Here is a 25,457-nt window from a genome sequence, read left to right on the forward strand (position 1 = left end):
TATGTTACCTCAGGCAAGGGAAGCCGAGCGAGAGTGCAAAAAGCGGAAGCTAGGTTAGCCGCTAGCTCGCACAAGTTTGTAACATGGCTCTCGGGGACTGCTGGAAGAACTTGTCGTGGTTCTACCGCCAGTACCTTCTGGTGACGGCTCTCTACATGCTGGAGCCGTGGGAGAGGACCGTCTTCAGTATCCTTTTCACCTTTCGTGCTAACTCTTAACTATCCGGAGCCTTCGGCTAACTTTTGCGTTTTAAAAAAATGTGTTTTTCTAACATTTCTTTGTTGTGCTCTAACTAGCGCCACGTTAACGACGGATTCGACTTAGGGGTCAATAATTCGATGTTTCGATTGTTTGTAAATAGAAGCAAAGTGTTACCGAGTTTCCAAATGTTTACAAAACCCTCCCAGTTTCGTCCCTGAATTTCGCTCACGTGAGCAACAGCAATCTTATTTAGGCACTTTATAATTTTTTTTTTTAAATTGGTGCCGAAAAGTTGAGAAGCCCGTTTGACGTCTCTGGGTTTTGTCGTGGAGCAGTTTATTTAAATCGTCATCTTTTCTCTAGAGAAAGAAAAAGCTTTTCTAAAGTAAGGGCCTACACAAATAAAATGTCACTTTCGCCCATCCATCAATCCATCCATCCATTTTCTGAGCTGCTTCTCCCCACTCGGGTCGCGGGCGTGCTGGAGCCTATCCCAGCTATCTTCAGGCGAGAGGCGGGGTCCACCCAACCGGTCGCCAGCCAATCGCAGGGCACATACATACAAACAAACAACCATTGGCACTCACATTCACACCTATGGGCAATTTAGAGTCCTACATTTAACCTAGTGTGCATGTTTTTGGGATGTGGGAGGAGTGCCCGAAGAAAAGCCACGCGGGCACGGGGAGAACATGCAAACGACACACAGGCGGGGCCGGATTTGAACCACGGTCCTCAGAACTGTGAGGCAGACGCTCTAACCAGTCGTCCACTGTGCCAAATTTCATTTTCTCGAGGGAATTTTTTTTTGTCGTTTGTCAAAAGTCAAGAGATTCTTTTGGAAGTTTGTTTCTTTTTTAGAAAAGTTTTACTTTTCTGAAAAAGACATCTGATTTCACAAGTCATTAAAAAAAAATATATATATATATTTAGCAGTATTTTTTTCCTCAATTCTTTTTCAAAAATGTTCAAAGATCAAACATTTTTTAATTTACAAAAATTACATACGGAGAACTGATGGATGGATGTTTCCAAATGTGTTTTTTACATTTGCAATATTTGCTTTAACAGTTGTTTATTCAAAAATGATTATTTTGTGCTCTTTTCAAGTCATATTATAAGAAAAAACAGAAAGCAATCCTCTACCAAAAAATACCTTTGATTTCTGAAGTCGATTGTAAAAGAGGATGATGTTTTTTTTCAAGCATTTTCCAAAAGCAAAGTTGTCAGTATGCGTTTCCAAGCTAGTTTCTTGTTTTTCTGCCCCCGAGAAGCTCGCTGTTTGTGATTGTTGTCGTTAACGGGCGGCGCGGCAGACTCGCTGCTGGTCAGCGTGGCGGGCATGGCGGTGTACACGGGCTACGTGTTCATGCCGCAGCACATCATGGCCATCCTACGCTACTTCCAGATGGTGCAGTGACCACGACGCGCCGGACCGGCCGCCGCGTTGAGGAGGTTTCGGCTGCCGCCTTGAGCAACGTGAGCGCTTTCAGTGGACCGATACGTCCTTCCTTAAAAAGAAAAACGACCAGTTACTTTCAACTGATTTTTGTCCTCCATTTAAGTCAACACTGTTTGTGGATGTTGTGTTCCATCCGAGTTGTTTGTATTTATCGCACGAATAAATGTCACGTCAACAACCAAAAAGCTTTGGTTAAAGCAAAAGAAAAGCTCCTTTGTCTCCCTCTGGTGGTCTGATCGTAAATGACCAGATTGCTTTTTCGTTTTCGACACAAGTTGCTCGTTGAGTGATTCCAAACGTGGCAAAAAGTACTCACGCAATGTGCTTGAGTACACCCACCCATTTTCTTGACAGCTTCTCCTCACTGGGGTCGCGGGCGCACCGGAGCCCGTCCCAGCTATGTTGGGGCGAGGGGCGGTGCCCGGAGAAAAGCCACGCAGGCACGGGGAGAACACGCAAACTCCACACGGGCGGGGACGGGGAATGAACCCGCAACCTCAGAACTGTGAGGCGGACGCGCCGGCTACTTAAGTACAAGTACAGATATTTGTGGATTTCGGTCGAAACTAAAGTAGTCAGACTGAAGAAGTACAAAAAAAGATATACTCTCACGCGGTGTATTTAATTACGAGTACAGATACCCGTGTAAAAAATGGACTGATTCATCTCCTTGAGGTCCTTCAGTAACAAAAAAAACGGACAAAAGTGAAATGTTGACCCATCGTCAAGTCCAAGTGAGCGCAGGACGTTGGAAAGTTGCTCGCGGCAAAAACGCAAACATTTTGTCACATTTAGCTTCAAAACGTGTTTCAAAAAATGGGCGGAGTCGCTTTTCTGCACATTGTCTTCTTCAGTCGTTCCCAACCGGTGTGCCGTGGGAAATGATCCAATTGGAATTAATTGCTCCAGAAAAAATGTATTTGCAAGAAATAATGTATCTTTATTCATCTATTTATGCCAGTGATGCATCGTGACAAACAGAACAAATGAATGGTCTTCTATGAGATGGCAAGAAGTCCATACAGTAATTAAAGCATCCACTTTTTGTGCCATTTTCGTTTGTTGGTGTGCCGTGAGATTTTCCAGTAGTCAAATATGTGCCTTCGCTCCATGAAGGTTGGAAATCACTGCTCGAGTTTATAGTTCAATCTCAATATTCAATGTCACACCTAAATCTCAAATCGAATGTTAAATATGTTACATTTTAAAAAACATAAATATATATAAATGTTAAACGTATAAATGTAAATATAAACACAAGTTAAATCTAAAAATCAGATATTAGCTAAATGGTAGATGTGAATGTTTCAAGTCGAAGAAAATATTGAGTTAATATGCAAATCCACACTGGCAAGATAAAAGCTGTGTTTGTAGCGTCAAATAACCAGAGGTGGGTAGTAACGCGCTCGCTACATTTACTCAAGTAACATTTTCCATCCATTCTCCTTGTCCGAGTACTTTACAGGGGCTGTACTTTGACTTGAGTATTTATGTGAAGACGGATCAATACTTTCACTCCGTTCCAATGATCGACATGCCGTTCGCTACTTTTGATTCATTCTTGCGTGCGCGTGTCTATTTTTAGACTCCATCTTCGACTTCCGCATAGGGCGCCCGTTGCGTCCTGCCCGGAGTTAGCTGGGATAGGCGCCGGCGCTCCCGCGAGCCGTCAGGGGAGAAGCGGCTCAGATAATGGATGGATGGATGTTCTAAACCTGCATTGCCTTTTTTGTCCTTCTCAGAATCATCTTTATTTGCCCAATATGTCAAAAACACACGAGGGATTTGTCCCCGGTAGTCGGAGCCACTCGAGTACGACAACAGACACAGAAACATTTAAAAAAGTCACTGAGCAATGAAAGGTTACCGGTAATGTCGTAATGCCGATACAATTAGTATGTTTTTTGGACAATTGTGCAAACGATGCAGAGTCCTCGTGCAATTTCGAGCAGTTTGAAATGATAATACAGCAATAGTCTCGTACAGTGACGTCAAGAAATTGATGCAGTTTAAAGTGACGACTAGTGCAATAATCTTGAACAGTGTCAATTGTGCAAATGGTGCAGATGTACTTCTCAGGCACATGAGTGGCCAGTATTGGTCAATGGCGAGACTACGACAGTGAGTGCGCCAGTAATGTACAACTGAAATGGGACAACAATCTGAAGACAAAATTGGCAGCATGTTACAAAGTTAATGGCAAGAGGGAAGAAGCTGTTGGAATGTCTGCTAGTTCTAGTTGGCATTGATCGGTAGCGCCGACCTGAGGGAAGGAGCCGGAAGAGCCGCTGACCGGTTCGAGAGGCTTTTGCACGCTCTTATCTTAGTTCTGGCAGTGTGTCAAGGGTCAAGGGTGCGTAGGGGGGTACCGACAATCTTTCCAGCAGTCGTGATTGATGATTGCAGTCGGAGTTTTTTCCTTTTTTGTGGCAGCGCCAAACCAGACTGTGATGGACGAACACAACCGATTCGATGACCGCTGTGTAGAGAAGCCGCAGGAAGTACATCCTCCGCTGGGCCTTTTTGAGGACGGAGTTGATGTCGGTCTCCCACTTCAGGTCCTGAGAGACTGTAATTCCCAGGAACTCGAAGGTCTCGACGGTTGGCCAAGGATGTTTTCTGCGGGCACGCAGATGAGGTGGCCTCCCCCGGGCTCACCCGCTGTTTCCTGCCCGTCAGGAAGCTGTAAATCCACCGGCAGATGGCAGGCGAGACGCTGAGTTGGAGAAGCTTGGAGGAAAGCAGTTCAGGGATGATGGTGTTGAACGCTGAGCTGAAGTCCACGAACAGGATCTTCGCGTAGGTCCCCGCGCCGTTGAGGTGTCCCAGGATGAAGTGCAGTCCCTTGTTGGCTGCGTCATCCACAGACCTGTTTGCTCGGTAGGCAAACTGTAGGAGGTTCAGCAGGGGTCCTATGACGCTCTTGAGGTGGTCCAGCACGGGACGTTCAAAGGACTTCACGACCGCAGATGTCAGGGCGAAAGGCCTTTAGTCATTCAGATCCGAGATTGTAGTTTTCTTGGGGACTGGGATGGAAGTTTGGCACTGAACCACGGCTTGTTGTTATTGAACGTGGCAAATGTCTTTGATGGTACACACACACATCTTCAGAGAAGAGAAGATGTGCGTGTGCGTACCGGGGATAGCTCGGTATGTGTCATTTAGCGTAGTATAGCAGCGGTCTAGAATGTTGTTTTCCCTGGTCGGACGGTCGATGTTTGTGGTTGAGTTCGGCTTTGTTAAAGTCCCCGAGAATAATGAGGGGTGAATCTCTGTGCTTTTTCTCAAGTTCGTTTACTTGTTCAGCGAACGTTAGCAGCAGCGCGGCATTCGTGTTCGCTTGAGGAGGATGGAGACACCCCCCGAGTATGAATGAAGCGAACTAAAATGACTTGCCGTTCAAAAACAGCGACTCCAAGTCCGGGCCGCAGTGTGCGCTGAGCTCCGTGACGTCGTTCCGCCGTTTTCCGTTGATATAGAAGCACATCCCGCCGCCTTTTGTTTTCCCCGATAACTCAGTGACGCCGTCCGCTCGGTGTAGTTGGAAGCCCGGAAGCGTTACGGCGCCATCGGGAACGCCTTCACAAAGCCGTGTCTCCGCGAGGTCCGGAGTCTTTACCGGTCTTTGTCAGAAGATGAAGCTCGTCCATTTCGTTGGGTCGAGAGCGAAGATTTGCGAGGTGAATCGACGGGCGCGGGATTCGGAATCCTCTCTTACGGTGCTTGACCTGCGCTCGTTTGCCGCTGTGGCCCCCCGGCGAGAAAAAAAGGGAGCAGATAGGTGAAAGTTGGTGAAAGAAAGTCTGGGGTGGACTCCCTAATGTTTAGAAAGTCTTCCCTTTTGTAAGTGCGTCACGTGATGTCTCCAAAGACAAACGAAAAACCCCAAAACATAGACAATACTAGAAAGCAGGTAACCGAGGCGACCGCCCGGTTAGAGTGTTCCTGCCTTTCTGACTCGACTCCAATTGTTTTTGGACTCAAGCAACTAAATCACTGTTCGTTGGCAGTCATTTTTGAATATGAATTAGAATAGCAACGATTTCTAATGTTACGACTTCAAAAAAATATGACAATCAATTCTGTTGAATTAGTGCCGAGACAATTTCTCAATGGACAGGTTTGTTCTTGTGACAACGGTACGATTACTGCTGCAGCAATAATAGCGTTCCGAGGTGCAGTGTACGAATGTAAACATCGCATGTACAGCATAGAAGTGCACGCTGATGTATGACTTATGAAGATGTCTTTTTCACAAAAACCACAAAAGCACAGAAACTACGAAAGGCTATTGAGGAATAAAGGTTTTTCGGTATTGCTACCTTCACCTCTTCACCGTCCCGTCAACCTTCCTGCAATTTCCCAGAATACTGCGATAATTATCGTACCGTGACATTAATACCGGCGATAAAAGCGTATTGTGAGGTAGAGCAAACATTTAAGTGCAGGCTAAGCTCAAGTTTGCTAAAAAGTTAACTTGGAGCCCGCGAGGACCTTTGAAAACATCTCTTCTATTTCGGTTCGACGTCATCTGGTGTTCATCTGATTTGTTCGATCAAGTGTTTGGGTTCCAGAACACCTCCGGAACATCTCCCGTAGTTGGACTTGTAGTTCAACTTGCAGAACATCTCAGGTTTGCCGAGAAGGCGCAACGATGAGAGAAAGACGCGGCAGCCACTTGAAGAGAAACTTGTTTTTATTGTGAAAAGGTCTCCTGCCAGATGTCGTAGTGACGCCGTGTGACAACTTAGTAAACGTAGAAAAGAAGAACCGTTACAAAAATGAGGTTTGTGCACGCTCGCTTTGCAGCATTTTCGATGGCAGAACAACAAACGGTAGAAGAGGAAAAGAAAAGAAAAAACAAGGCAGGCACTCTATGTTAGCGTTGTGTTTGTCTTCCTCCTCTTCGGCCAGGAAAAAAATACAAATGGACCCTAGTTTATTTACTCTTTTTTTTTTTTTTTTTTTTAACTCTTGAATAACACTGTTAACATAGATAGTAAGAGAAGAGCTTTTTCTTTGTCTTCTTATCAAAAGAGTTTGTAGAAGAAGAAGAATTTCCAAAACACAGACACAGTTTTTGTTGACACTTAAATGATGGGGACGGCAGCCGCCGGTTTTACGTCTTTACACACAAACACGGAAAGAAGAACAACGCCAGGAAGAAGAATTCGAACATTTCCAAGAATTTGAAGAATTCCAAGAAGGCGCTTCGCATTTTCTGGCCACGCGTGCGCGTGTTTCGTGTATTTCTGGGCCGCCCACGATCGAAGGCTACAAAAGGAAGAGCTAACGTGCGCTCAGCGGTCCCGCGGGAAAGGCAAATTGCATTTTGCTTTCCACTCAGTTTTGAGTCCTGCGATTGGTCGCTACACACTTGGACGGGAGCGGTGGCGTCACTCGTGATGGAAAAATAGATTTTTATTTGAACAATGTTCGTCTTTCTTTAGAACGATTGTAAACATCTTTTGCTTTTTTTTCTCATCTGGCAAGAAGCCAACGTAATACACGCAACACTTGCACCGAGCCGCAAAGCATTCTGGGAAACGGGTCGGACGTCAGCCGCTTTTACGCCCCTTTGATGTTGGATGGCGACAAAGTCACAACAAGTGACTTGAGTCTGTTTCCTCCATCCATCCATCCATTTTCCGTGGCGCTTTTCCTCACGCGGGCGTGCTGGCGCCCATCCCAGCTATCTCCGGGGGGGATACACCCTGAACCGGTCGCTAGCCGATCGCAGGGCACATAGAAACAAACAACCATTGGCACTCACAGTCACAGCTACGGGCAATTTAGAGTCCTCAATGAACCTAGCACGCACGTTGTTGGGATGTGGGAGGAAAGCGGAGAACCCGGAGAAAAGCCACACGGGCACGGGGAGAACATGCAAACTCCACACGGGCCAGGCCGGATTTGAACCTGCGTCCTCAGAACTGTGAGGCGGATGTGCTAACCGGTCGAACGCCGTGCGGCATTCTCAATCCTAATAATAATAATCATAATGATGATGATAATAATAGATGACCCTGTAAAACAGTAACTTTCCCCTAAAGGACAAAGTCTTGTAAAACAGTCAAATGTTCTCCCTGTAATTCAGATTTTTATTGTTTCAAGCATTATTTATTATTGACAGTGGGTTATCAGAACTTTTACTCTTACTACTTAATATTGGAATCAGCCGGAAAAAAGAATCCATATCGGTCGGCCCCTAATCAGAACACGGAGGTGACTTATTTCTGCTGTGGAACAATCGCGAAAGGCGGAACGGAAACGTCCACGTTTGAAATTGTCCAGCTACTTTTAGTCGCGAATTTTGTTTGACGAAAAGCCACAAGAAAGGACTCGAAGAATCGCCAAAGCCGACCGCCGCAGGACGGACGGCCGACGTCGTGGTGGAAAACGCGTGAAAGGGAAGAGCGATAAAGCGCCCGAGTGTGACAAAGACCCCCGTGGCCACGCCCCTTTGTGTTGACCGCAACGGTCAGCGTCCAATTATCCGAATGAGCGAACGGCCGTGTGACCGGGCGACGTCCCGCGGTGCGCGGGGAAGGCGCGGGCCGGCGAATGCCGCTCGTTGCTGGCGTCGGCGTCCATTTGGCGCAGGGGGCAGCGTCTCGTTTCGCGCGCCGTACGAAACATCGCTTTCAGCTGCTTTCCCGTCGCCCGACAAAACCGGCTGGAAGTCGACCTGCGAATTCCACGTCTTCGGAGGTAGCGGGCCTTTGTGTTCAAAATAACAATCGTCACTGATGATCGAACGCCGGCGCCACCGTCCGAGTCTGCGACGCGGCAATCGGCCGGGAAGGCGGCGTGAAAGCGGCCGGCCGGCGGCTCATTTAGGGGCGTGCGCACAAGACTACAAAACATCGGGGGAGCCCTTTTCACGCTGGCTATGCGAGTCCCCGTTGCCGCACGTTGCGTTTCCGTACGGAAGGCGCAGACGCACAATCGGGTCAGTGGGAGGTCGCAGGGAGCATCGAGTGCAAGTCGTGCCATTTTTTTCCCGATCCCCCGCTTATTCGAGGAAAAAGAATTTCAAGATTTTCACGGCTATGATGAGCGGCAGCCGAGATCGGCGCCAGCACACCCGACAGCCGAGCGAAGATGAGCGCTACGCAAAATGAAGGGATGCTTTTATGAGCAGCAATTATTGACACATTTTGGCCATTCGTGCGGGTCAGGGGCCGAATGTGAGCGCCAATCGCGGAAATTTGGGAATAATTGACAATCATCATGATTGCTATCCGTTTTTTACCCCTGGAAAAAATGCTAAGAAGCAGGGCACTGGGGAAAAAAGTACCGCAAATAAGACGGGATAGGTATCCCCCAAGAAATGGGCAAAATGTTGAACGTCGAATATGCGGGTTCAAACTAAAATGGTCGTTTCGTCCAATCAGTCAATCGATGTAAAATATTGTAAGAACTACGTTTTTGGGTTAAAGATGACATAGTTCATGTTCAGAAGAATGTTCTGAACTGGTCGCCAGCCGATTGCAGGGAACATACATCGAAACAAACAAGCATTGGCGCTCACATTCACACCTACGGGCAATTTAGAGTCTTCAATCAACCTAGCACGCATGTTTTGGGGAGCGGGGAGGACATGCAAACTCCACACAGGCGGGGCCGGGGATTGAGCCACGGTCCTCAGAACTGTGAGGCGCCCACCGCCTTTTGCATTTGCAATTTTGGACCCGATAGCACGCTTATTCATGTTTTTCTTTTGGGCTAGGAATTGTTCTTTTTTCACTATCTGTAAATATCTATATTTTTTGCCATCAAAAGCCTTTTCTCAGTGTTGTTGTTGCTTTATTTAAATATTGTTTGTTTGTTTCAAGCAAAAGTTATTACTGTTCTGCATTACGTTTCTTTTCACAGAAAGCTCGTTTTCTCTGCTTTTTGGTCAGAAACGGGTGTTTTTGGTGACCCACATTTTGCTCCTCATTCTTAAAAAACGGAAAATGACAGAAAGCACCTTTTTTGACTGGTAAGTCTATTCTTTCTTTTGGTAAGTTGGCTGCTTATTTTGTCGCAGAACAAAGTATTCTGTGGGTCTTGATCGGTCGAAGCGCTTCAAGACGGCCGGCAGTCAACGAGATAATCATCATCTAATTATCTGAATCCGTGTCAAGCCCGCGTCGATGTCCGACCGTTACGCCAAAAATGACAGCGCGAAAGGGGCTGTTGAGGCTCAGAATGCTTTGCGAGGCCCACACGAAGCGTTCGGACAGTTTGTCAACAAGATAACGGCACAAAAGCAAAGCAGAGAAGAAGAAAAGACAAAAAAAAACTAACAACCAAGAAGAAGAAAGTACAAAATGTTTTCCTTATTTTCTTTGTAATTCCCTGCAGCACACAAACCTCCAAAACCTCCCTGGGTTGGTTTGGGGTCACACGAACGAGAGCACAGAGAAGACACGACGACGACGACGACGACGACGACAGCGCGACGAAAGCGGCGGCGGCGGCGACAGCGCACACACGGCACAGAGCAACACGCACAGGAACAGGAAGTGGCCGTGAGCCACACCAAAAACACGGCGGGGCGGAGGGATAAACAAAAAAAACACCACTTTTTACGCGCTGAGCACATTTTTGCGGGATCATTTTTTTTCGTCTTCTTAGCAAAAAATACAAATGATGTCGATTCACAGTGCACACGTTTGTTTGTTTTTTTTCCTCTGTTTTTTTTTTTTTTTTTTTGGCAACAAGGCGTCCAGTTGATGTGCGGTCGGTCAGACGGTCGGTTTTCCAAAGTACGGCGATGCGCCGGAAGTGGCCGATTGTCTTGCCCGAAGTTGGCCGAGGAGATTCCCGAAGTAGTAGTAGTGCGGGAAAACACGTGTCAAAACAAACAGCAACCGGTCCGAGTCCAAGACATTCATTTTTCAAGTTAGCCAAGCTAACTAATTAGCATCAATGCTAGCTAATCAGCATCACAGCTAACCAAGTAACGGCAATGTTCGCTGACTGGCATCATTGCTAACCAGTTAACATCAATACCCACTAATTAGCATCAATACAAGCTGATTAGCGTCAATGCTAGTTGGTGACTAGCATCAATGCTAACCTATTAACATCAAGGCTAACTGATTAGTCAATGCTAGCCTATTAGCATCATCACCAAACAAGTAACACCACTGCCAGCTGTTTAGTAACAATGGCGATTTAACGTCAATGCCAGTGGGTGAAGAGCATCAATGCTTAACTGATTAACATCAAGGCCTCAATGTTGGTTAATTAGCATAAATATGAGGCAATTACAGCAGCAATGCTAACTGACTAACATCAAGTCTTGCTGATTAGCATCAAAGCTAGTCAATTTGCCTCAATAGTAACCAGATAGCCTTAATGTTAGTTCATTAGCATCAATGTGAACCAGTGACAGGAGCAATGCTAGCTGATTAGCATCAATGCTAACTGATTAAGGTCTGCGAATTAGCCTCAAAGCTAACCTATTACCATCAATGCTAGCCGATTTGTATCAGTGATGGCCGATTAGCATCATTGCCAGCTGACTGATATCAACGCTGGCTGATTAGCAACAATGCTAATTGATTAACATCAATGTTAACGATTAGCATAAATGCTAACTGATTAGCCACAACACGAGCTTGACTTGCATCAACGCCAGCTGATGAGCATCAATGCTAACGAATTAGCTGACTCGCCTCTATGCTAAGCGCTTAACCACAGTGTCACTGAAACGACGACGGCCATCTTGTTGTAGCACCACATGTGTCGTCATTGAAATTCCAAGATGGACGACGGGGCGAGATGACGCAACAGGAAGTAGTTCCACATTCTCAAGTCGCTTGTTTTTGTTTGTCAGTTTTGTGTTGTTTTGATCGTGGCCAGCGACAACAGGAAGTGATGACGAACAGGAAGTGCTGACATTAACAATCATCAGCTAGATTGGCGGCGGAGCAAAATGGCGGCCGAAAGAAGCGAGGAGTTAAAAAAAGTGCTACACAAGGTTTGGCGCTCCTTCCTTCAATCCCTGTAACCTCCCTTCCCTCTATCCTTCTCCCTTCTTTCCTCGCTATCATCCTTCCTACCCTCCTTGCACCCTTCCTTCCTTCTGTCCTCTTTTGTTATTGCCGACCTTCAATCCTTCTTCCATCCTTCCTACCCTCTTATTCCCTCCTTCCTTCCCAGGAGAATAGGAGGGATAGTACTATCCCCTCCTTCCTTCGTTCCTTGCCTCCCTTCTTCCACTTTCCTTCCTTCTCTCCTATCCTCCTTTCACCCTTCCTACCCTCCTTTAGTCCTTCCTTCCTATCCTCTTTGCACCCAGCCTTCCTTCATTCCCTCCCTATCTTTTGAGTCTGACTTTCATCCTTCCTACCCTCTCCCTCCTTCTTTCCTTCCTTCCCTCGTGTTCTAATTTCATTCTTCCAATTCAATTCTTCCAACTTTCCTTCCTTCCCTCCCAGCACCGTTCCTTCTTCCCTTCCTTTCTCACTTCCTGCCCGGCGACACAGTAGAGTCGGAAAGCACAGTAACCCGGTCTCCGGTCTGGGCCGGTCCCCTCTAGTCCTCCTTCCTCTCAGCCTGGATGCCGTTCGTGTAGACGGGAAACGGCAGCGTGGAGAAAATGGCGTCGGCCGTGGTGAACACGTTGGCGGCGGCCGTGGGCATCTGGGCCGCCAGGGCGCCCGTGCCTCCGGAGGGCACCGGGGAGCCCCCAAAAGGTCCCGTGGTGGCGGCGGCGGCGGACATGTTGAGACGGTGCACGTGGTGGTACAGCATCTCCATGGGCGTCTTGGGGTCCAGGCCGAAACCCGGAGCGTCCGCAAAGTTCACCGAGGCGTTAGGCAGCAGGCTCCCCGGTGCCATGGCTAGCGTGACGTCCGCGGGGGCGTAGCGGATGGTCCCGGTGGTGTACATGCGGGGCGGCGTGCTACCGGTGGGCGCCGGGGTGCCTGCGACGCGGTGAACCAGCGGGAGCACCACGTTGCCCGACTGCAAGCGCTGCAGTGCCTCCAGGTCGCGCGAGCACAGCAGCGACGAGGAGGATGAGGAAGAGGAGGAAGTGGTGGTGGGGGTACCCTGCTGCTTGTCCCGGGGGGACGCCGAGAGAGGCGGCGACAGGGGATCCGCGGGCGCTAAGCCGGACGGGGTCGAGCTTCCGTTGTAAGGAGGCTTCCTGGCTCCGGCCCCGCCCTCGGTAGCGGGTGGTGTCAGGACGGCGTCGGGGATGGGAACCTGGAGGGAGCCGCCCTGCTTGAGGGGGGCCGGGGTGGCGGGCTTGGCCGTCGTCATGCTGTACGGGGACTCGTTGCGGGAAATCTCGCGGTTAGGCGGAAAGTTCCAGATGCTGCTGTCGTTGTCGAAGTTGATGGGCTCCGACATTTCCGTCTTGATCTTCAGGACCGAAGATAGCGTGCCGCCGCCCGGGGAGCCGGCGGCGAGGAGGTGCGAGGGATTGGGGTCGGCGGCCTGGGCGGCATCCAGCAGCGGGGTGCCGTCGGTCGCGGCCGGGCTGGTTGTCGTGGAGGAGAGACGCAACTTCCTGCTTCGCGTCCTGTCCCACTTCTGCACTTTCCGCCTCTTCCGCTGCTGGAGTTTCTCCATGCCGCCGCCCACCATGGCGCCCCCATCTTCTTCATCATGCTCCTCCTCCTCCTCCTCTGACGAAGACGACTGTGAGGGCTGAACATCCTCCTCCGCCTCGCCATAATGCTCCACTTTGATGTGAAGGCCGCCCAGGACGCCACCCATCCCGGCCCCTCCGGAGTCCTCGGGCTCGTCCGGTTCTGCGTCGGAAGCGTCCAGGCTGTCGTTGCTATCTGGACTGTCAGCGTTGCTGGATGTGTCACGCTCCTCCGGCCGCTTCGCTTCCTGCTCGGACGAGCACTGCGATTGGCTGCGGCGCTGCTGCTGCCGCCGGGTCTGCGCCTGCGCGTCCTCGCTGCGCTCTGGTTGGTTGAGCTTACCCGCCGCCTTCTCGTTGTCTGGAGAGGAAAAAAAAAAAAAAAAAAAAAAACAAAACCTTACGTTATGTCCGGGTCCTTGAGACACACACTTCCTGTTCGTGGCGAGTAGAACTTACCAGTTTTCTCTTTGGACGCGCAGTCCGAGTCCGAGGATTCGGAGGTTTCTGAATTCTTTTCCGGAAGGCTCGGCATTTGGCCCAGGTCGATGGGCGTGTCCTTGTATTCGTGGTTACTGTGGACACATGCAAACGTGGCATGAGTGACGCAAATATACAAGAAATTCACACACATCAACATGAGAACAAGACTAAATCTTCCACATGATTACAAATGGGGAGTTGGGCAACTGTCGGTCAAGGATGACCGTGGTTCAGGTCCCAGTCACGTGCTCTCCTGGACACCGTGGCCTGTGGTTGAACGGGCACCGCGCAAATGGCGGTCTCTGTCACACAAGTCACACTTGTGGATTGTCTGTGTGTTCGGAATGTCGCGGTGTTGTTTTTGACAGGTCCGCTTGTCTTCTGCGTTGGTCAGTGTCTCGTCTCGTGACGTCAGTTGTTTAGTCATGCGAGTCCTTCTTCACCCAGAACGGTCAGCCGCAAGATCCTCACCGTCGATCTCAACGGGCTTCGCGTGCCTCTCGCGCAACTGAGGGCGGCGGTTTTTTTTTTGTCGCCATGTGGGAGTTCCCCATCCGGGATATCTTTGGAAATCCTTCCATTCCCCAGCTTGTCCTTCCACAATATGCCAGGATGCGGCAGATCCACCTCAAGTGGAAAGTAATCAGTCGCCTCTCTCGCTTGGCATATGTCGTCTACGTCCAGCTCGCCTGTGCGTCCGACGCAAATGTTAGAGACCGGCATCTTTGTTTTGCAGCGGTGAGCTGCCTGTTGAACTTTGCCAGTTTGAAGGTTCTTTTCGTTTGTGGCTCACTCGGCTGCAAAAATCCGTCTTCAAAGCGGTCACGAAATGTAGACGTTTTCTTCCCCCAAGCGGTCAAGGCACGGCGCTACGCAGCTCCTCCCACTTCTGTGTTGCCGACTCTCTGGACTGCAAGTTACCGGTTGCCCGTTTTAAAGGTGGCAGCAAATTGCTCCAGGAGTTGTCCCAACCACGTCGTACGGAGGGGGGCCCAATTTCCTTGCGGTCTGGAACGGTGGAATCTCTTTAGCTGCAATCAAGTCTTGAGAATAGTTTGTGTTGCAGGAACGGGTGGGTGAGTAGCGTGTTCTTGAGTGCGGTGCGCCTGGTCTGGATCAGGTCCAGCCGGTGCCTGTGCTTCGAGCGGGAATGTCGGCCATTTTTATTCCATTTTCCCGAGAGCCGTGATCAGCGTGGACGCAGGAGGATTCGTTGCTAAATGCCGGATACGTTTCCAACTCTGGTTGAGAACTCCAGTGGATACGCGCCGACGAAAGGAAGGGGGCCTTCGGTGGTGCCGAGACAAAGAGCGAGGAGTTGCGCAGAGCCGTTTCCTCCCGGTTCCACCTTTGTCTAACTCATGCCTCGCTCTTGCGGAATCTCTCTCTTTCAGCGTGCCCACTTCAGCCGGGCCGGTTTCCGGACGAGAGGCGATATCCACGTTTAGCCCGTTGAGCTCATCATTTTTCTCGGCTGTCTGTACTTCCTGGCCTCGTGACCGTCTTTGATGATCTCCGTCAGCATGCGACGGACACGACAAGTTCCCGGTTCTTACAGGTGGTGTATTTTGCGTTTGATTCCTTCTTCTGATCCATCACGCGGCCAACGGGAAAGCAGACTGTGGTGGGACAGCATCTTATTGGCCGGGGGCCGCCGATCTTGTCCGGCGGGATCCAAAAATCCTTCCCAGCGTCGGGAGCGGCCCGTAAACCGCTGCTCCTCGTTTTGTATCCACGCCCGAGGGTACTCTCCAGTTGGAAGTCCAGTTCTAGGGGCAGGCTCGAAAATCAAAATGCAGTGAAAACAAACAAAAGTGTCCATCTTGCAATATAATTCTGAAAAATCCAAACCAAATTCAAAGTTTGAAATCTTCTGATGCCATCAAACCTGAGCATGTAGTTGACCCAGATGACGTTCTTGTCGCTGGCGTTCTTGGCGTTGATGGCGATGGTGGCGCTGGACTGGATCCAAATGTAGCCGGCACTCCTCTGGATCCAGCGGTAGTAATTGGTCACGCACTGGCCTTTGCTCATCACTACACGGCGCACGCACACACACACACACACACACACACACACACACATTATGTGATCATCCTCATTGACAAATAGTCATCTAGTTTGGCTGTTGGGGGTGCGGACGAGCTGGAGTTTATCCCCAAGTGTCGTCTTGGTGCAGCGAGTAGGCTTGTCCACTAGATGGTGCTGCGACCCCACCCATCCCAGCTGCACTCAAGTGTCCAAATGAATCAACGGAATCATTTTGGCGAGGAGGCCGCAAAGACTCCGAGTGGAACATTTGGACGGAAAGCCAAAATCTCGCTTCGAGCGGACCCGGCGACGGCGGGAAGAATTCGCACGCGCTCGGTCGGAGAGAAACAAATGAGGTGACGACATCATGACGTCACCTCACCTTGACCTTGGGCGTGAGGATGAGGAGGACGGGAAGTTAAGGAGGAAGAGGAAGGTGAGTAAGAGAGGATGACGAGGAGTAGGGTGAGGTTTCCTAGCCGCCACAAACGCACACCCAAACAACCACACACACCTGCATTCATACACACACACAGTGCTAACGCTAACGCTAAACGAGTGCACTTTGATCGTACCATTGAAGAAAAACTTCAGTGACCTTGACTCAAGGCCACCAGAGCGGTTGCCACGGCGATGCAGGAACCTCAAACCACGACTAACGAAGGCTCGGCGAGCGAAAGAGGAAATAACGGCGCAGACACATGAAAGAGGATCACTTCCTTTTTCAACGTCAAACGATGACCGCTTGCTGTCCCACCTGGGCCAATCAGAGCGCAGCACCACCAGGAAGTAAAAGACAAACGTTTGACGCCGATGTGTCCTTATCTCGCTACTCCATTGCTTATTTTCGCGTCGTCTGTTTTTGTGTAACCGTGTGTGCGTACTTGCGCGTGCATGAGTATGTGTGACATTGAGTCAGCCAATCAGAGCGCAGCGCTACCAGGAAGTCAAAGACAAACTTTAGTGTTTGACATTGAGGTGACTTTGTGTTGGGTTGGGGCTGTGTATGACAGGCATTTGATGTGCGTGTGTGTCGATGAAAGGCGGTGTGGGTCCGCAGAGACGATCTCCGCTAAAGCGCCTCCAGGCTTCAACGCCGAGCGCCGTGTCAAACTCTCGCTCGCCGTCTCTCCGTCCATCCGTCTCGCCGCCGCCTCCGCGTTCGTCTTTGTTCTAGCGACGTCCCTCGCGACCTCGTCGGCGACGCGGCCGTACGAGCGGGAATTATAGATCGGAGATACAACTGATGTCATCGCTGAGGATGAGGAAGGGCGAGGAAGATGCTGATGAGCATGAGGAAGGAGCGGACGAGGACGAGGATGTCTTGCACGAGGAAACGAAAGAAGAAGTTTCAACTCGTTTTCCCGTTTCATTGGCGCGCGTCAGCAGAATAATCTTCATCCTCGTTCCCGCCGGCAAACGTTTGGGGAATTTTGAAGCCATGTTTTTTTTTTTCTCGTCTTCCCAGTTTGGCGCGCCGGCATCCGGCGGTACTCACGCTCGACGTGACTCTGCCTGATGGCCTCCGCGTCCTCGGCGTGGATCAGCTGGTAGCAGCGTTTGCCCACGACGTCTGCCGCCGACATGTCCATGTAGTCGCTGATCCTACGAACGGCACAACACAGCGTTGACAGTAAGAAAAAGAAAGAAAAGATGCGGACAGGATCGAAAGCTACGTTCGCGCCCAATTTGACGACGTGACGCGATGTGGCGTGGCATGAAGGCGTGGCGTGACGTGGCGTAATGTGAAGATGTGACGTGGCGATGTGAGGTGGTGTGACAATGTGGCGTGGCTCGATGTGACGTGGCGAGGCGTGACGACATGGCGCGGCATGTGCGCGCAAACACGATGCGCCGTGCTGATGCGAGTCAAAGTGGCCCCGCCCCCGCGGAGGTCTCGTCGTGACGCGTTTGCGGCCATTTGCAGGATTTTGTACGAGCGGAGCCGACGTTTTGTTCCATTTATCAGTGGCGACGCAGCTTCTTTTTGCCCACCGACTCGTCTGCGCTCCTTCGTCCGCGTCGGTTTTGCGGAAGAATCGTGCCGTTTGTCGCCGTTTGATGACGCTCGCGACGTGAGCGTCCCGATTGCACTCGCGTGGGACAGATATCGGATTCGTGCGGATTTATTTTCATATGAAAAAAAATCGTAGTTAACCTGGAGTGTGAACATTAACGATCACGATGATGATTCGCGATCAATAAAGTCACCTGATTTTTGAGCCGATTTGTTTTGCTTTTTGCTCTGATGAATAATCAAACGTCTCACGTCAGCATATTTCATGTTTCTTTTTTTTTGAAAAAAATGATTTGATGACTTGTTGAGTGTTTTGGGGCCTGCTTTAGAATGATGTTCTTGTTTTGTATGGAACGTACAGCTTTTTAATGTAAGCATTGTTAAATACTACTATACTGCATTTGATACTACAGTACATGTAATAACTGCGTGTAGTTAAAATTGTTACAGTGTAGTTTTGATATTTCATGGAAATATTTTATACACGTTGAGGTTGTCTTTTTATTTGACAATATTTATATTATTTTACTGGCACAGAAGTGCATCTAAATAATGATCGAAGCTAATACGATAGCCCAACCTATAAATGAATAAATCAATATCGTATCTCCATAAAACGTCGCCACGCCCCTGATTGGATCTCGCCCGACTGTTATTCGGTTGGCGCGGGACCCTCGGCAGAAAGTCCACGTTTGCATTTTCTGTCCGGCAAAAAGCGTCATTTGTCGTCATCGTGTCGCTCGCAGCGCCCACCGAAAAGAATCCATACGAGCCTTGACTTTTTGAAACCACGGCGCTTTCTTCTCTCTTTGCGCGTCTTCGCGCCTGATTGAATCGCATCTCCTCGGTCAGCCGGTTAAGTCGCCGGCGAGATGCTATCGCTTTTATCTAGATGGCGGCGAGCCGGATAGATCCATCAGAGACTCGCCCGCGGCTTACGGCGCGTGATTGGCTCATGAATAAAAATGTGCCACGCGCGACTCCAGCGGCCACCGGACGCGTCGCGTCGGGAATCTTAAAAGACGCTCGGAACGGAATCTGCCCTGGCACAAAAGTGGAAGGCGGAAATGTGGGCAGAATGTTCAATGACGCGAATGATTAACTTTCCATTGGTTTGGCGTGCGAGCTACACTGCTAAGGTGCTAGCATTAGCACGCTAACAGGTAGACTTGGGATTTTTGTTTCTTTTATTCTTTTGTAAATTTGGCTTTATTGTTTGATTCATGTTTTTTATAGTTCCAACCTGGTTCAATGAAGGGTTTAACCTTTAGAAGAATTTATGTAATTAGTATTATATTATACAAATAATAGAGTCACGTACAGTGTCCTCGAGGGCCTCGAAAGGCACACCAAAAAATCTATTAATATTATCATTATTACTTGATGAATTTGAAGCAAAAACAGACATAATTCTTTTGAGTCCTTTATCATCAAACAGCTTCGTGGTGTCTCTGTCAGGACATATTTAGCCTAATTAGCATTTGCATGCTAACAAGTGTAGTTCGCTGTTCAGTTTTATGCAGAAAGAACTCGCATGAAAGTGTCAAGAAGTTTTCCCCACAAATCATTTTCAGTTTTTTATAGCCATTTTTCGGCAGCTTCATAGCATCTCTGCACAGACACCCAACAAATATAATAATATTTAGCATAATTATCCTGAGCACGCTAACAGCTGAAAATACGCTTGCTAAGTTTTACACCGATAATAATAACACATGAAAGTGTCACGAATTCTTCCCTATGCATCGTCTGGCATTTATCATCACTAAGGCATTAGCATGCTAACAGGTGTAATTCGGCGTCGAGTTGAATTTGAGCCAGGAGTAAGTAACCAAAACACTGATTGTTTTTTATTGTTTATTGTCAAAACAGCTTCAGAGCGCCGCTGTGCCGAGGCAGAAATCACAAATAACACTCATCAAAGTGTCATCAAATCTTCCACGTCGAATCGTTTTTATCGTTTAGCATCAAAACTAACTCTGCGTGCAGATACCCAACGTGCTAGTACCATTAGCATTAGCACGCTAATAGTTAAGCAGAAATAATCAATACAATTCAAGAAAGCGTCAAGAAGTTTTCCGCATTAAATTGTTTTATCGTTTGCGTCTCCGTACGGACACCCAATATGTTAGCTTCGTTAGCATTAGCACGCTAACAGCGCAACAACACATCTGGCTGTTTTTGTAGCTTACCTGTTCTCACAGTAGACGAATTTGAGGTCCATGTTGACGCGCGTCACGAACATCTGGCAGTCGATGCGCACCTCGTTGACGGTGGGCGGCGGCAGCGCGTGCGCCACCACCACCATGCCCATAACCTGATTGGGCACCGAGCGGCTGTGCGTCAGCGTCATCCGGATGCGCAGGCGACCCGTCACGTGGATCACCTGAGGGCCGAACGCACGCGCACGCACACGCACACGCACACGCACACAGTGCACGCTAAAGAAACGGCTGAAACATTCGGAGCGTTTCAGGACACCTGAGGAAAGTCATTTGCGTGAACATCGCGTCTTGTCATCTATTCTCGATATGCATATATATCGTTTTCAAAGAAGAAAGTCATATTTTATCAGGGAAAAGTTGAAAAGTTTTTGAGAAAAAGTGAAAAAAAGTTGGATCGGCCGACATTAGTCCTATTTTCGATATGGAAATGGCATAATATTACATGCTCTATGAGGATATGTTCCTTTTTTTCTCCTCCAAAATATGCAACTTCATAATCCAAAATGTATGACTTCATTCTCAAAAGATCACTTGAAAATATAAAACAATTTTTCTCTCAAAAATGTGATTTTCCTCTTTCCTCGTTCCCGGATCAGCCGAGAGACGTAGTCTCTCCGGCGTGTCCCGGGTCGTCCCCGGGGTCTCCTCCCGGTGGGACGTGCCCGGAACACCTCACCGGGGAGGCGTCCGGGAGGCATCCGTATCGGATGCCCCGGCCGCCTCATCTGGCTCCTCTCGATGCGGAGGAGCATCGACTCTACTCTGAGATCCTCCCGGATGACCGAGCTTCTCGCCCGTTCTCTAAGGGAGAGCCCGGACACCCTGCGGAGGAAACTCATGTCGGCCGCTCGTATCCGGGATCTCGTTCTTTCGGTCACCACCCACAGCTGGTGACCATAGGGTGAGGGTAGGAACGTAAGATAGACCGGTAAATCGAGAGCTTCGCCTTTCGGCTTAGCTCCTTCTTTACCACAACGGACCGATACAAAGTCCGCATCACTGCAGACGCCGCACCGATCTGTCTGTCGATCTCCCGTTCTGTTCTTCCCTCGCTCGTGAACAAGACCCCAAGATACTTGAACTCCTCCACTCGGGGCAGGATCTCATCCCCGAACCGGAGAGGGCACGCCACCCTTTTCCGAATGAGGACCACGGTCTCAGATTTGGAGGTGCCGATTCTCATCCCAGCCGCTTCACACTCGACTGCGAACCGCTCCAGTGAGAGTTGGAGGTCACAGCTTGATGAAGCCAACAAAAAGCAGAGATGCAATACTGAGGCCACCAAACCGGACCCCCTCTACGCCTCGGCTGCGCCATGAAATTCTGTCCATAAAAGTTTTGAACAGAATCGGCGACAAAGGGCAGCCTTGGCGGAGTCCAACCCTCACCGGGAACGAGTCCGATTTACTGCCAGCAATGCAGGACCAAGCTCTGACTCCGGTCGTACAGGGATCGAACAGGCCCGTATCAGGGGGTTCAGTACCCCATACTCCCGAAGCACTCCCCACAGGACCCCCTGAGGGACAAACGCCTTCTCCAAGTCCACAAAACACATGTAGACTGGTTGGGCGAACACCCACGCACCCTCGAGGACCCTGCCGAGGGTGTAGAGCTCGTCCGCTGTTCCACGGTCAGGACGAAGACCACACTGCTCCTCCTGGATCTGAGATTCGACTTCCCAGGCCGACCCTCCTCTCCAGCACCCCTGAATAGACCTTACCAGGGAGGCTGAGGAGTGTGATCCCCCTGTAGTTGGAACACACCCTCCGGTCCCCCTTCTTAGAAAGGGGGACCACCACCCCAGTCTGCCAATCCAGAGGCACTGTGCCCGATGTCCACGCGATGTTGCAGAGGCGTGTCAACCGGGACAGGCCCCACAACATCCAGAGTCTTAAGGAACTCCGGGCGAATCTCGTCCACCCCCGGGGCCTTTCCGCCAAGGACCTTTTTAACCACCTCGGTGACCTCAACCCCAGAGATAGGAAAGCCCGCCTCAGAGAACCCAGACTCCGCTCCCTCAGGGGAAGGCGCGTCGGTGGAATTGAGGAGGTCTTTGAAGTATTCTCCCCACCGGCTCACGGCGTCCCGAGTCGAGGTCAGCAGCGCCCCATCCCCACTATACACAGTGTTGGCGGTGCACTGCTTCCCCCTCCTGAGACGCCGGATGGTGGACCAGAATTTCCTTGAAGCCGTTCGGAAATCGTTCTCCATGGCCTCGCCAAACTCCTCCCACGTCCGAGTTTTTGCCTCAGCGACATCCCTCGCCGTTGGTGTCCACCGACGGGTTCGGGGATTTCCACCACGACAGGCACCGACCACCTTACGGCCACAGCGCCGGTCGGCCGCCTCGGCAATGGAGGCGCGGAACACCGTCCACTGGGACTCGACGTCCCCCGCCTCGTCAGCAAAGTTCTGCCAGAGGTGGGAGTCGAAACTCCTTCTGACAGGGCATTCTGCCAGACGTTCCCAGCAGACCCTCACAATACGTTTGGGCCCGCCGGCATCTTCCCCCACCGTCGGAGCCAATCACGCCCTTCCAGGTCTCGCTGTCATTGCCCACGTGAGCATTGAAGTCCCCCAGCAAAACGATGGAGTCCCCAGCGGGAGCGCTCTCCAGCACCCCCTCCAAGGACTCCAAAAAGGGTGGGTACTCTGAAGTGCTGTTTGGCGCATAGGCACAAACAACAGTCAGGACCCGTCCCCCCGCCCGAAGGCGGAGGGAGGCTACCCTCTCGTCCACCGGGGTGAACTCCTACGTACAGGCAATAAGTATACCCACACCTGCTCGGCGCCTCTCGCCGTGGGCAACTCCAGAGTGGAAGAGAGTCCCAACCCCTCTCGAGAGGACCGGTACCAGACCCGAAGCCGTGTGTGGAGGCGAGCCCGACTAGATCTAGTGGGAACTTCTCGACCTCGCACACCTGCCAGAGAGGTGACGATCCACGTCGCGAGAGCCAGCTTCTGTAGCCGGGGATCGGATCGCCAAGGTCCCCGCCTTGCTCGCACTGCACCCGACCCCTATGGCCCCTCCCACAGGTGTTGAGCCCACGGGAATTTACACATTTTTGCCCCCAATTTCTTTTTGCATGATTTAAAAAAATATATACAGCGACTACGATATTTCATCAAGAAAATATTCGATTTAGTTTTTCTCAAAAAGAAATGTGACCTTAATCTTGTAAAATTAGCACTTTGTCCTCATCATTTCAATGTTTTTTTCGACAAAGCAGACCTTTATTTACAAATACAAATACTTCACCGTCATAAAATTACTGCCATTGTGTTCCACACAAAATAATTACAAAAAACATTTGCGAAACTGACATGTCGAAATATAGAATAACGTACTTTTATAACGTATGCCTTTTTTCAAACACACACCCTTTTCTCTTTTTAATCTCAAAATGTTTGATTGTTTTTTTCCTTAAAAATATAACTTTATTCTCATAAGATTGAAATGTTATCATCGAATTTTGACTTTCATTGAAAAAACAAACAGCACTTTTGCAGTAACCTTGTCACGTTAGATCGTTATGTGGCTATTGCGAGCTTTTGACCTCAATGAGATGAATACGATGACTGAATGAATGACCTTGTATCCGGACGACTTGATGTGGACGCCTCTCTTGGTGAGCGTGGACTTCATTCGGATGAAGAAGGAACGTTCCAGACAGCCGTCCGGGCACAGGCCGCTCGGACTGCTCGACTCCGCTGCAAAGACAACAGCGTCGCTTCCTGTCGGTCATTTCCAAACAAAAGCGCTCCTTCGAGCGCCACCGGCACAGCTTTTGTCATTTTATCTTTGCGGCTGGATGGACGCTGTTGGTGTTGACCGGATTTAACGTGGAGAGATGGGAAGAAATGAAGGAATGCGCACATCTGGACGCCCTAGAAGGGGGCGGGGCCGAAGAGGCTCAATGACTCATCACAGCAAAAGGAAAACAACCAAGCGGAAGAGCGAGAAGAAGAAAATCGTCACGGAATTTGATATGATTGCATATGAAAGTTGCTTTCTTTAAGCTGCGGCCACCGCATAAGGCGTGACTCCGCTGCCCTCTGGAGGCTAAAACCAAAAATGCAACGTGAGAAACTATTTTGGTCCTCGCGTCCGAGATGTCCAGGAAGTGGAATATACAGGAAATGGAAAAGACAGGAAGTGACCGTCAAAGCGCAATCAGCCTCGGGCCTTAATCATAATAATAATAACGCCTTCAATCGACTGCTCTCTCCAAAGAGTCGGAGGGTTCGATGCCCGCTCTTGACATTTTTAGGAATGAAATGCGACCGACATCCGCAGAGCTCACGTACGCGTCGGCCTGCGCCCCGATCGCGTTCACCGAAATCGCGTCGCGACGGGCGTCAAAAGTCGAGCGCGGTCCGAGCAGGCGCAAGTTTCGACCGACTTTCGGTCTGCGCCGGGCGCGTGTCAAAGGACACGCTCGCGATCGCGCCGGAACGCCGAGCCCACGCGCGCCTGGTCGGAGATCGGGACGCGGCAAGTTTTGCGCTCCGCCGCTGTTTCGCCGTCGAGGAAAATCGATCTCCGACGGGTACGGTGAATTTGCTCACCTGGCGGTCAAACACGGACGTCAACGTGGCCGTTCGAGGAGGAAAGTCGACGACGAGCCGAGACGTCTCGGGGGCGGGGGAAATTCTTCGTCTTCCTCGACGTTTCCCGCAGGAAATCGGCGTGGACGTGATGGGCGAATAATTATGACAGAGGGGGGGGGGGGGGGGGGCGGACACGGCCGAGCGTGACCTTCTCTTTGTTACAGGTAAGGAGATCTCACACACGCACACACAGATTTGATGATACAGACACGCACACACACGTTTTCAATGAAAGAAGTCGTGTGTGAACAAGCGTTAGAAAGGGGGGGGAAAGACGTAAAAGAGGAAGAAGTGGACACGAACGCAGACAATTGGGAAGAGAGGAGGAAGAGGAAGGGTAAAAACAAAAGAGGAACAGGAGGATGAGGAAGAGGAGGTGCGCGGGGGCACAGAGGTGCCACTTTGTCATTCCGCGGGCAAAACAAGCGTCTTGAGGGACGCGGCTCCTACAAGACAAAGATTAGCCTGAAAGGCAGCAGGTGGCGCCGCGCCACTCGGGAGCTCGTTATTATGAAATATTTATTTCTATAATTATTAGCTGCGGCGGGAAACTTCGGCGGCCTTTGAAGGACGAAGTGTTCATTATGAAGTACAACCCGTGTGGACAAAAACCCACCCGTGCCCCCGACGCGCCGGGTACGTGACGGCGCTCGGTCTCCGCGGGCCGCCGTCCGTCTTTTGTCGAGCTCAAACGCGGCCGCCCGCTCGCCGAGCCTCATTGTGTCGCGCTGATAACGAGCTAACGTGAGCGAGCGGCAAGGTCGACGCCACCTCAGTCACGAAGACGCGCAAAAAGTCCGCTAACTCAACTTTTCTCTGAGGAACTAGCTC

At 50.1% G+C, this 25,457-nt stretch overlaps 2 protein-coding genes across 3 annotated transcripts in view; one reads left to right on the forward strand and one right to left on the reverse strand.

The window, feature by feature from the left end:
* Positions 1–10,319, forward strand: sptssa (serine palmitoyltransferase, small subunit A). 2 transcript variants are annotated; one of them, XR_009768483.1, is made up of 3 exons: positions 1–186; positions 1,518–1,680; positions 10,016–10,319. XR_009768483.1 is itself a non-coding variant. In XM_061675401.1 (2 exons), the coding sequence occupies exons 1-2, from the start codon at positions 84–86 to the stop codon at positions 1,619–1,621; spliced, it is 207 nt and encodes a 68-aa protein (XP_061531385.1). In that variant the 5' UTR covers positions 1–83; the 3' UTR covers positions 1,622–4,081. The 2 variants fall into 2 exon arrangements, 1 of the variants encoding a protein (XP_061531385.1); XM_061675401.1 differs by lacking the exon at positions 10,016–10,319 and having other exon boundaries at positions 1,518–4,081.
* The window catches only part of LOC133401892 (neuronal PAS domain-containing protein 3), a 127,166-nt gene continuing 108,050 nt past the window's right edge, over positions 6,342–25,457 (reverse strand). The window contains exons 7-12 of the mRNA XM_061675402.1: positions 23,608–23,726; positions 19,983–20,176; positions 17,272–17,378; positions 15,631–15,778; positions 13,719–13,834; positions 6,342–13,620 (exon numbers count right to left, since the gene is read on the reverse strand). Of these exons, the coding sequence (XP_061531386.1) occupies positions 12,197–13,620; positions 13,719–13,834; positions 15,631–15,778; positions 17,272–17,378; positions 19,983–20,176; positions 23,608–23,726 (2,108 nt within the window). The 3' untranslated portion in view covers positions 6,342–12,196. The remainder of the gene's footprint in view (positions 13,621–13,718; positions 13,835–15,630; positions 15,779–17,271; positions 17,379–19,982; positions 20,177–23,607; positions 23,727–25,457) is intronic.

The sequence above is a fragment of the Phycodurus eques genome, chromosome 4 (genome assembly GCF_024500275.1).
Source record: "Phycodurus eques isolate BA_2022a chromosome 4, UOR_Pequ_1.1, whole genome shotgun sequence".
NCBI classification, from domain to species: domain Eukaryota; kingdom Metazoa; phylum Chordata; class Actinopteri; order Syngnathiformes; family Syngnathidae; genus Phycodurus; species Phycodurus eques.

Excerpts from the sequence above, each read along its gene's own strand:
- sptssa (XM_061675401.1), top strand. The coding sequence starts at position 84 with ATGGCTCTCGGGGACTGCTGGAAGAACTTGTCGTGGTTCTACCGCCAG. Across the intron at positions 187-1,517 it reads GTGGGAGAGGACCGTCTTCA|ACTCGCTGCTGGTCAGCGTG; the intron begins GTATCCTTTTCA and ends GCGGCGCGGCAG.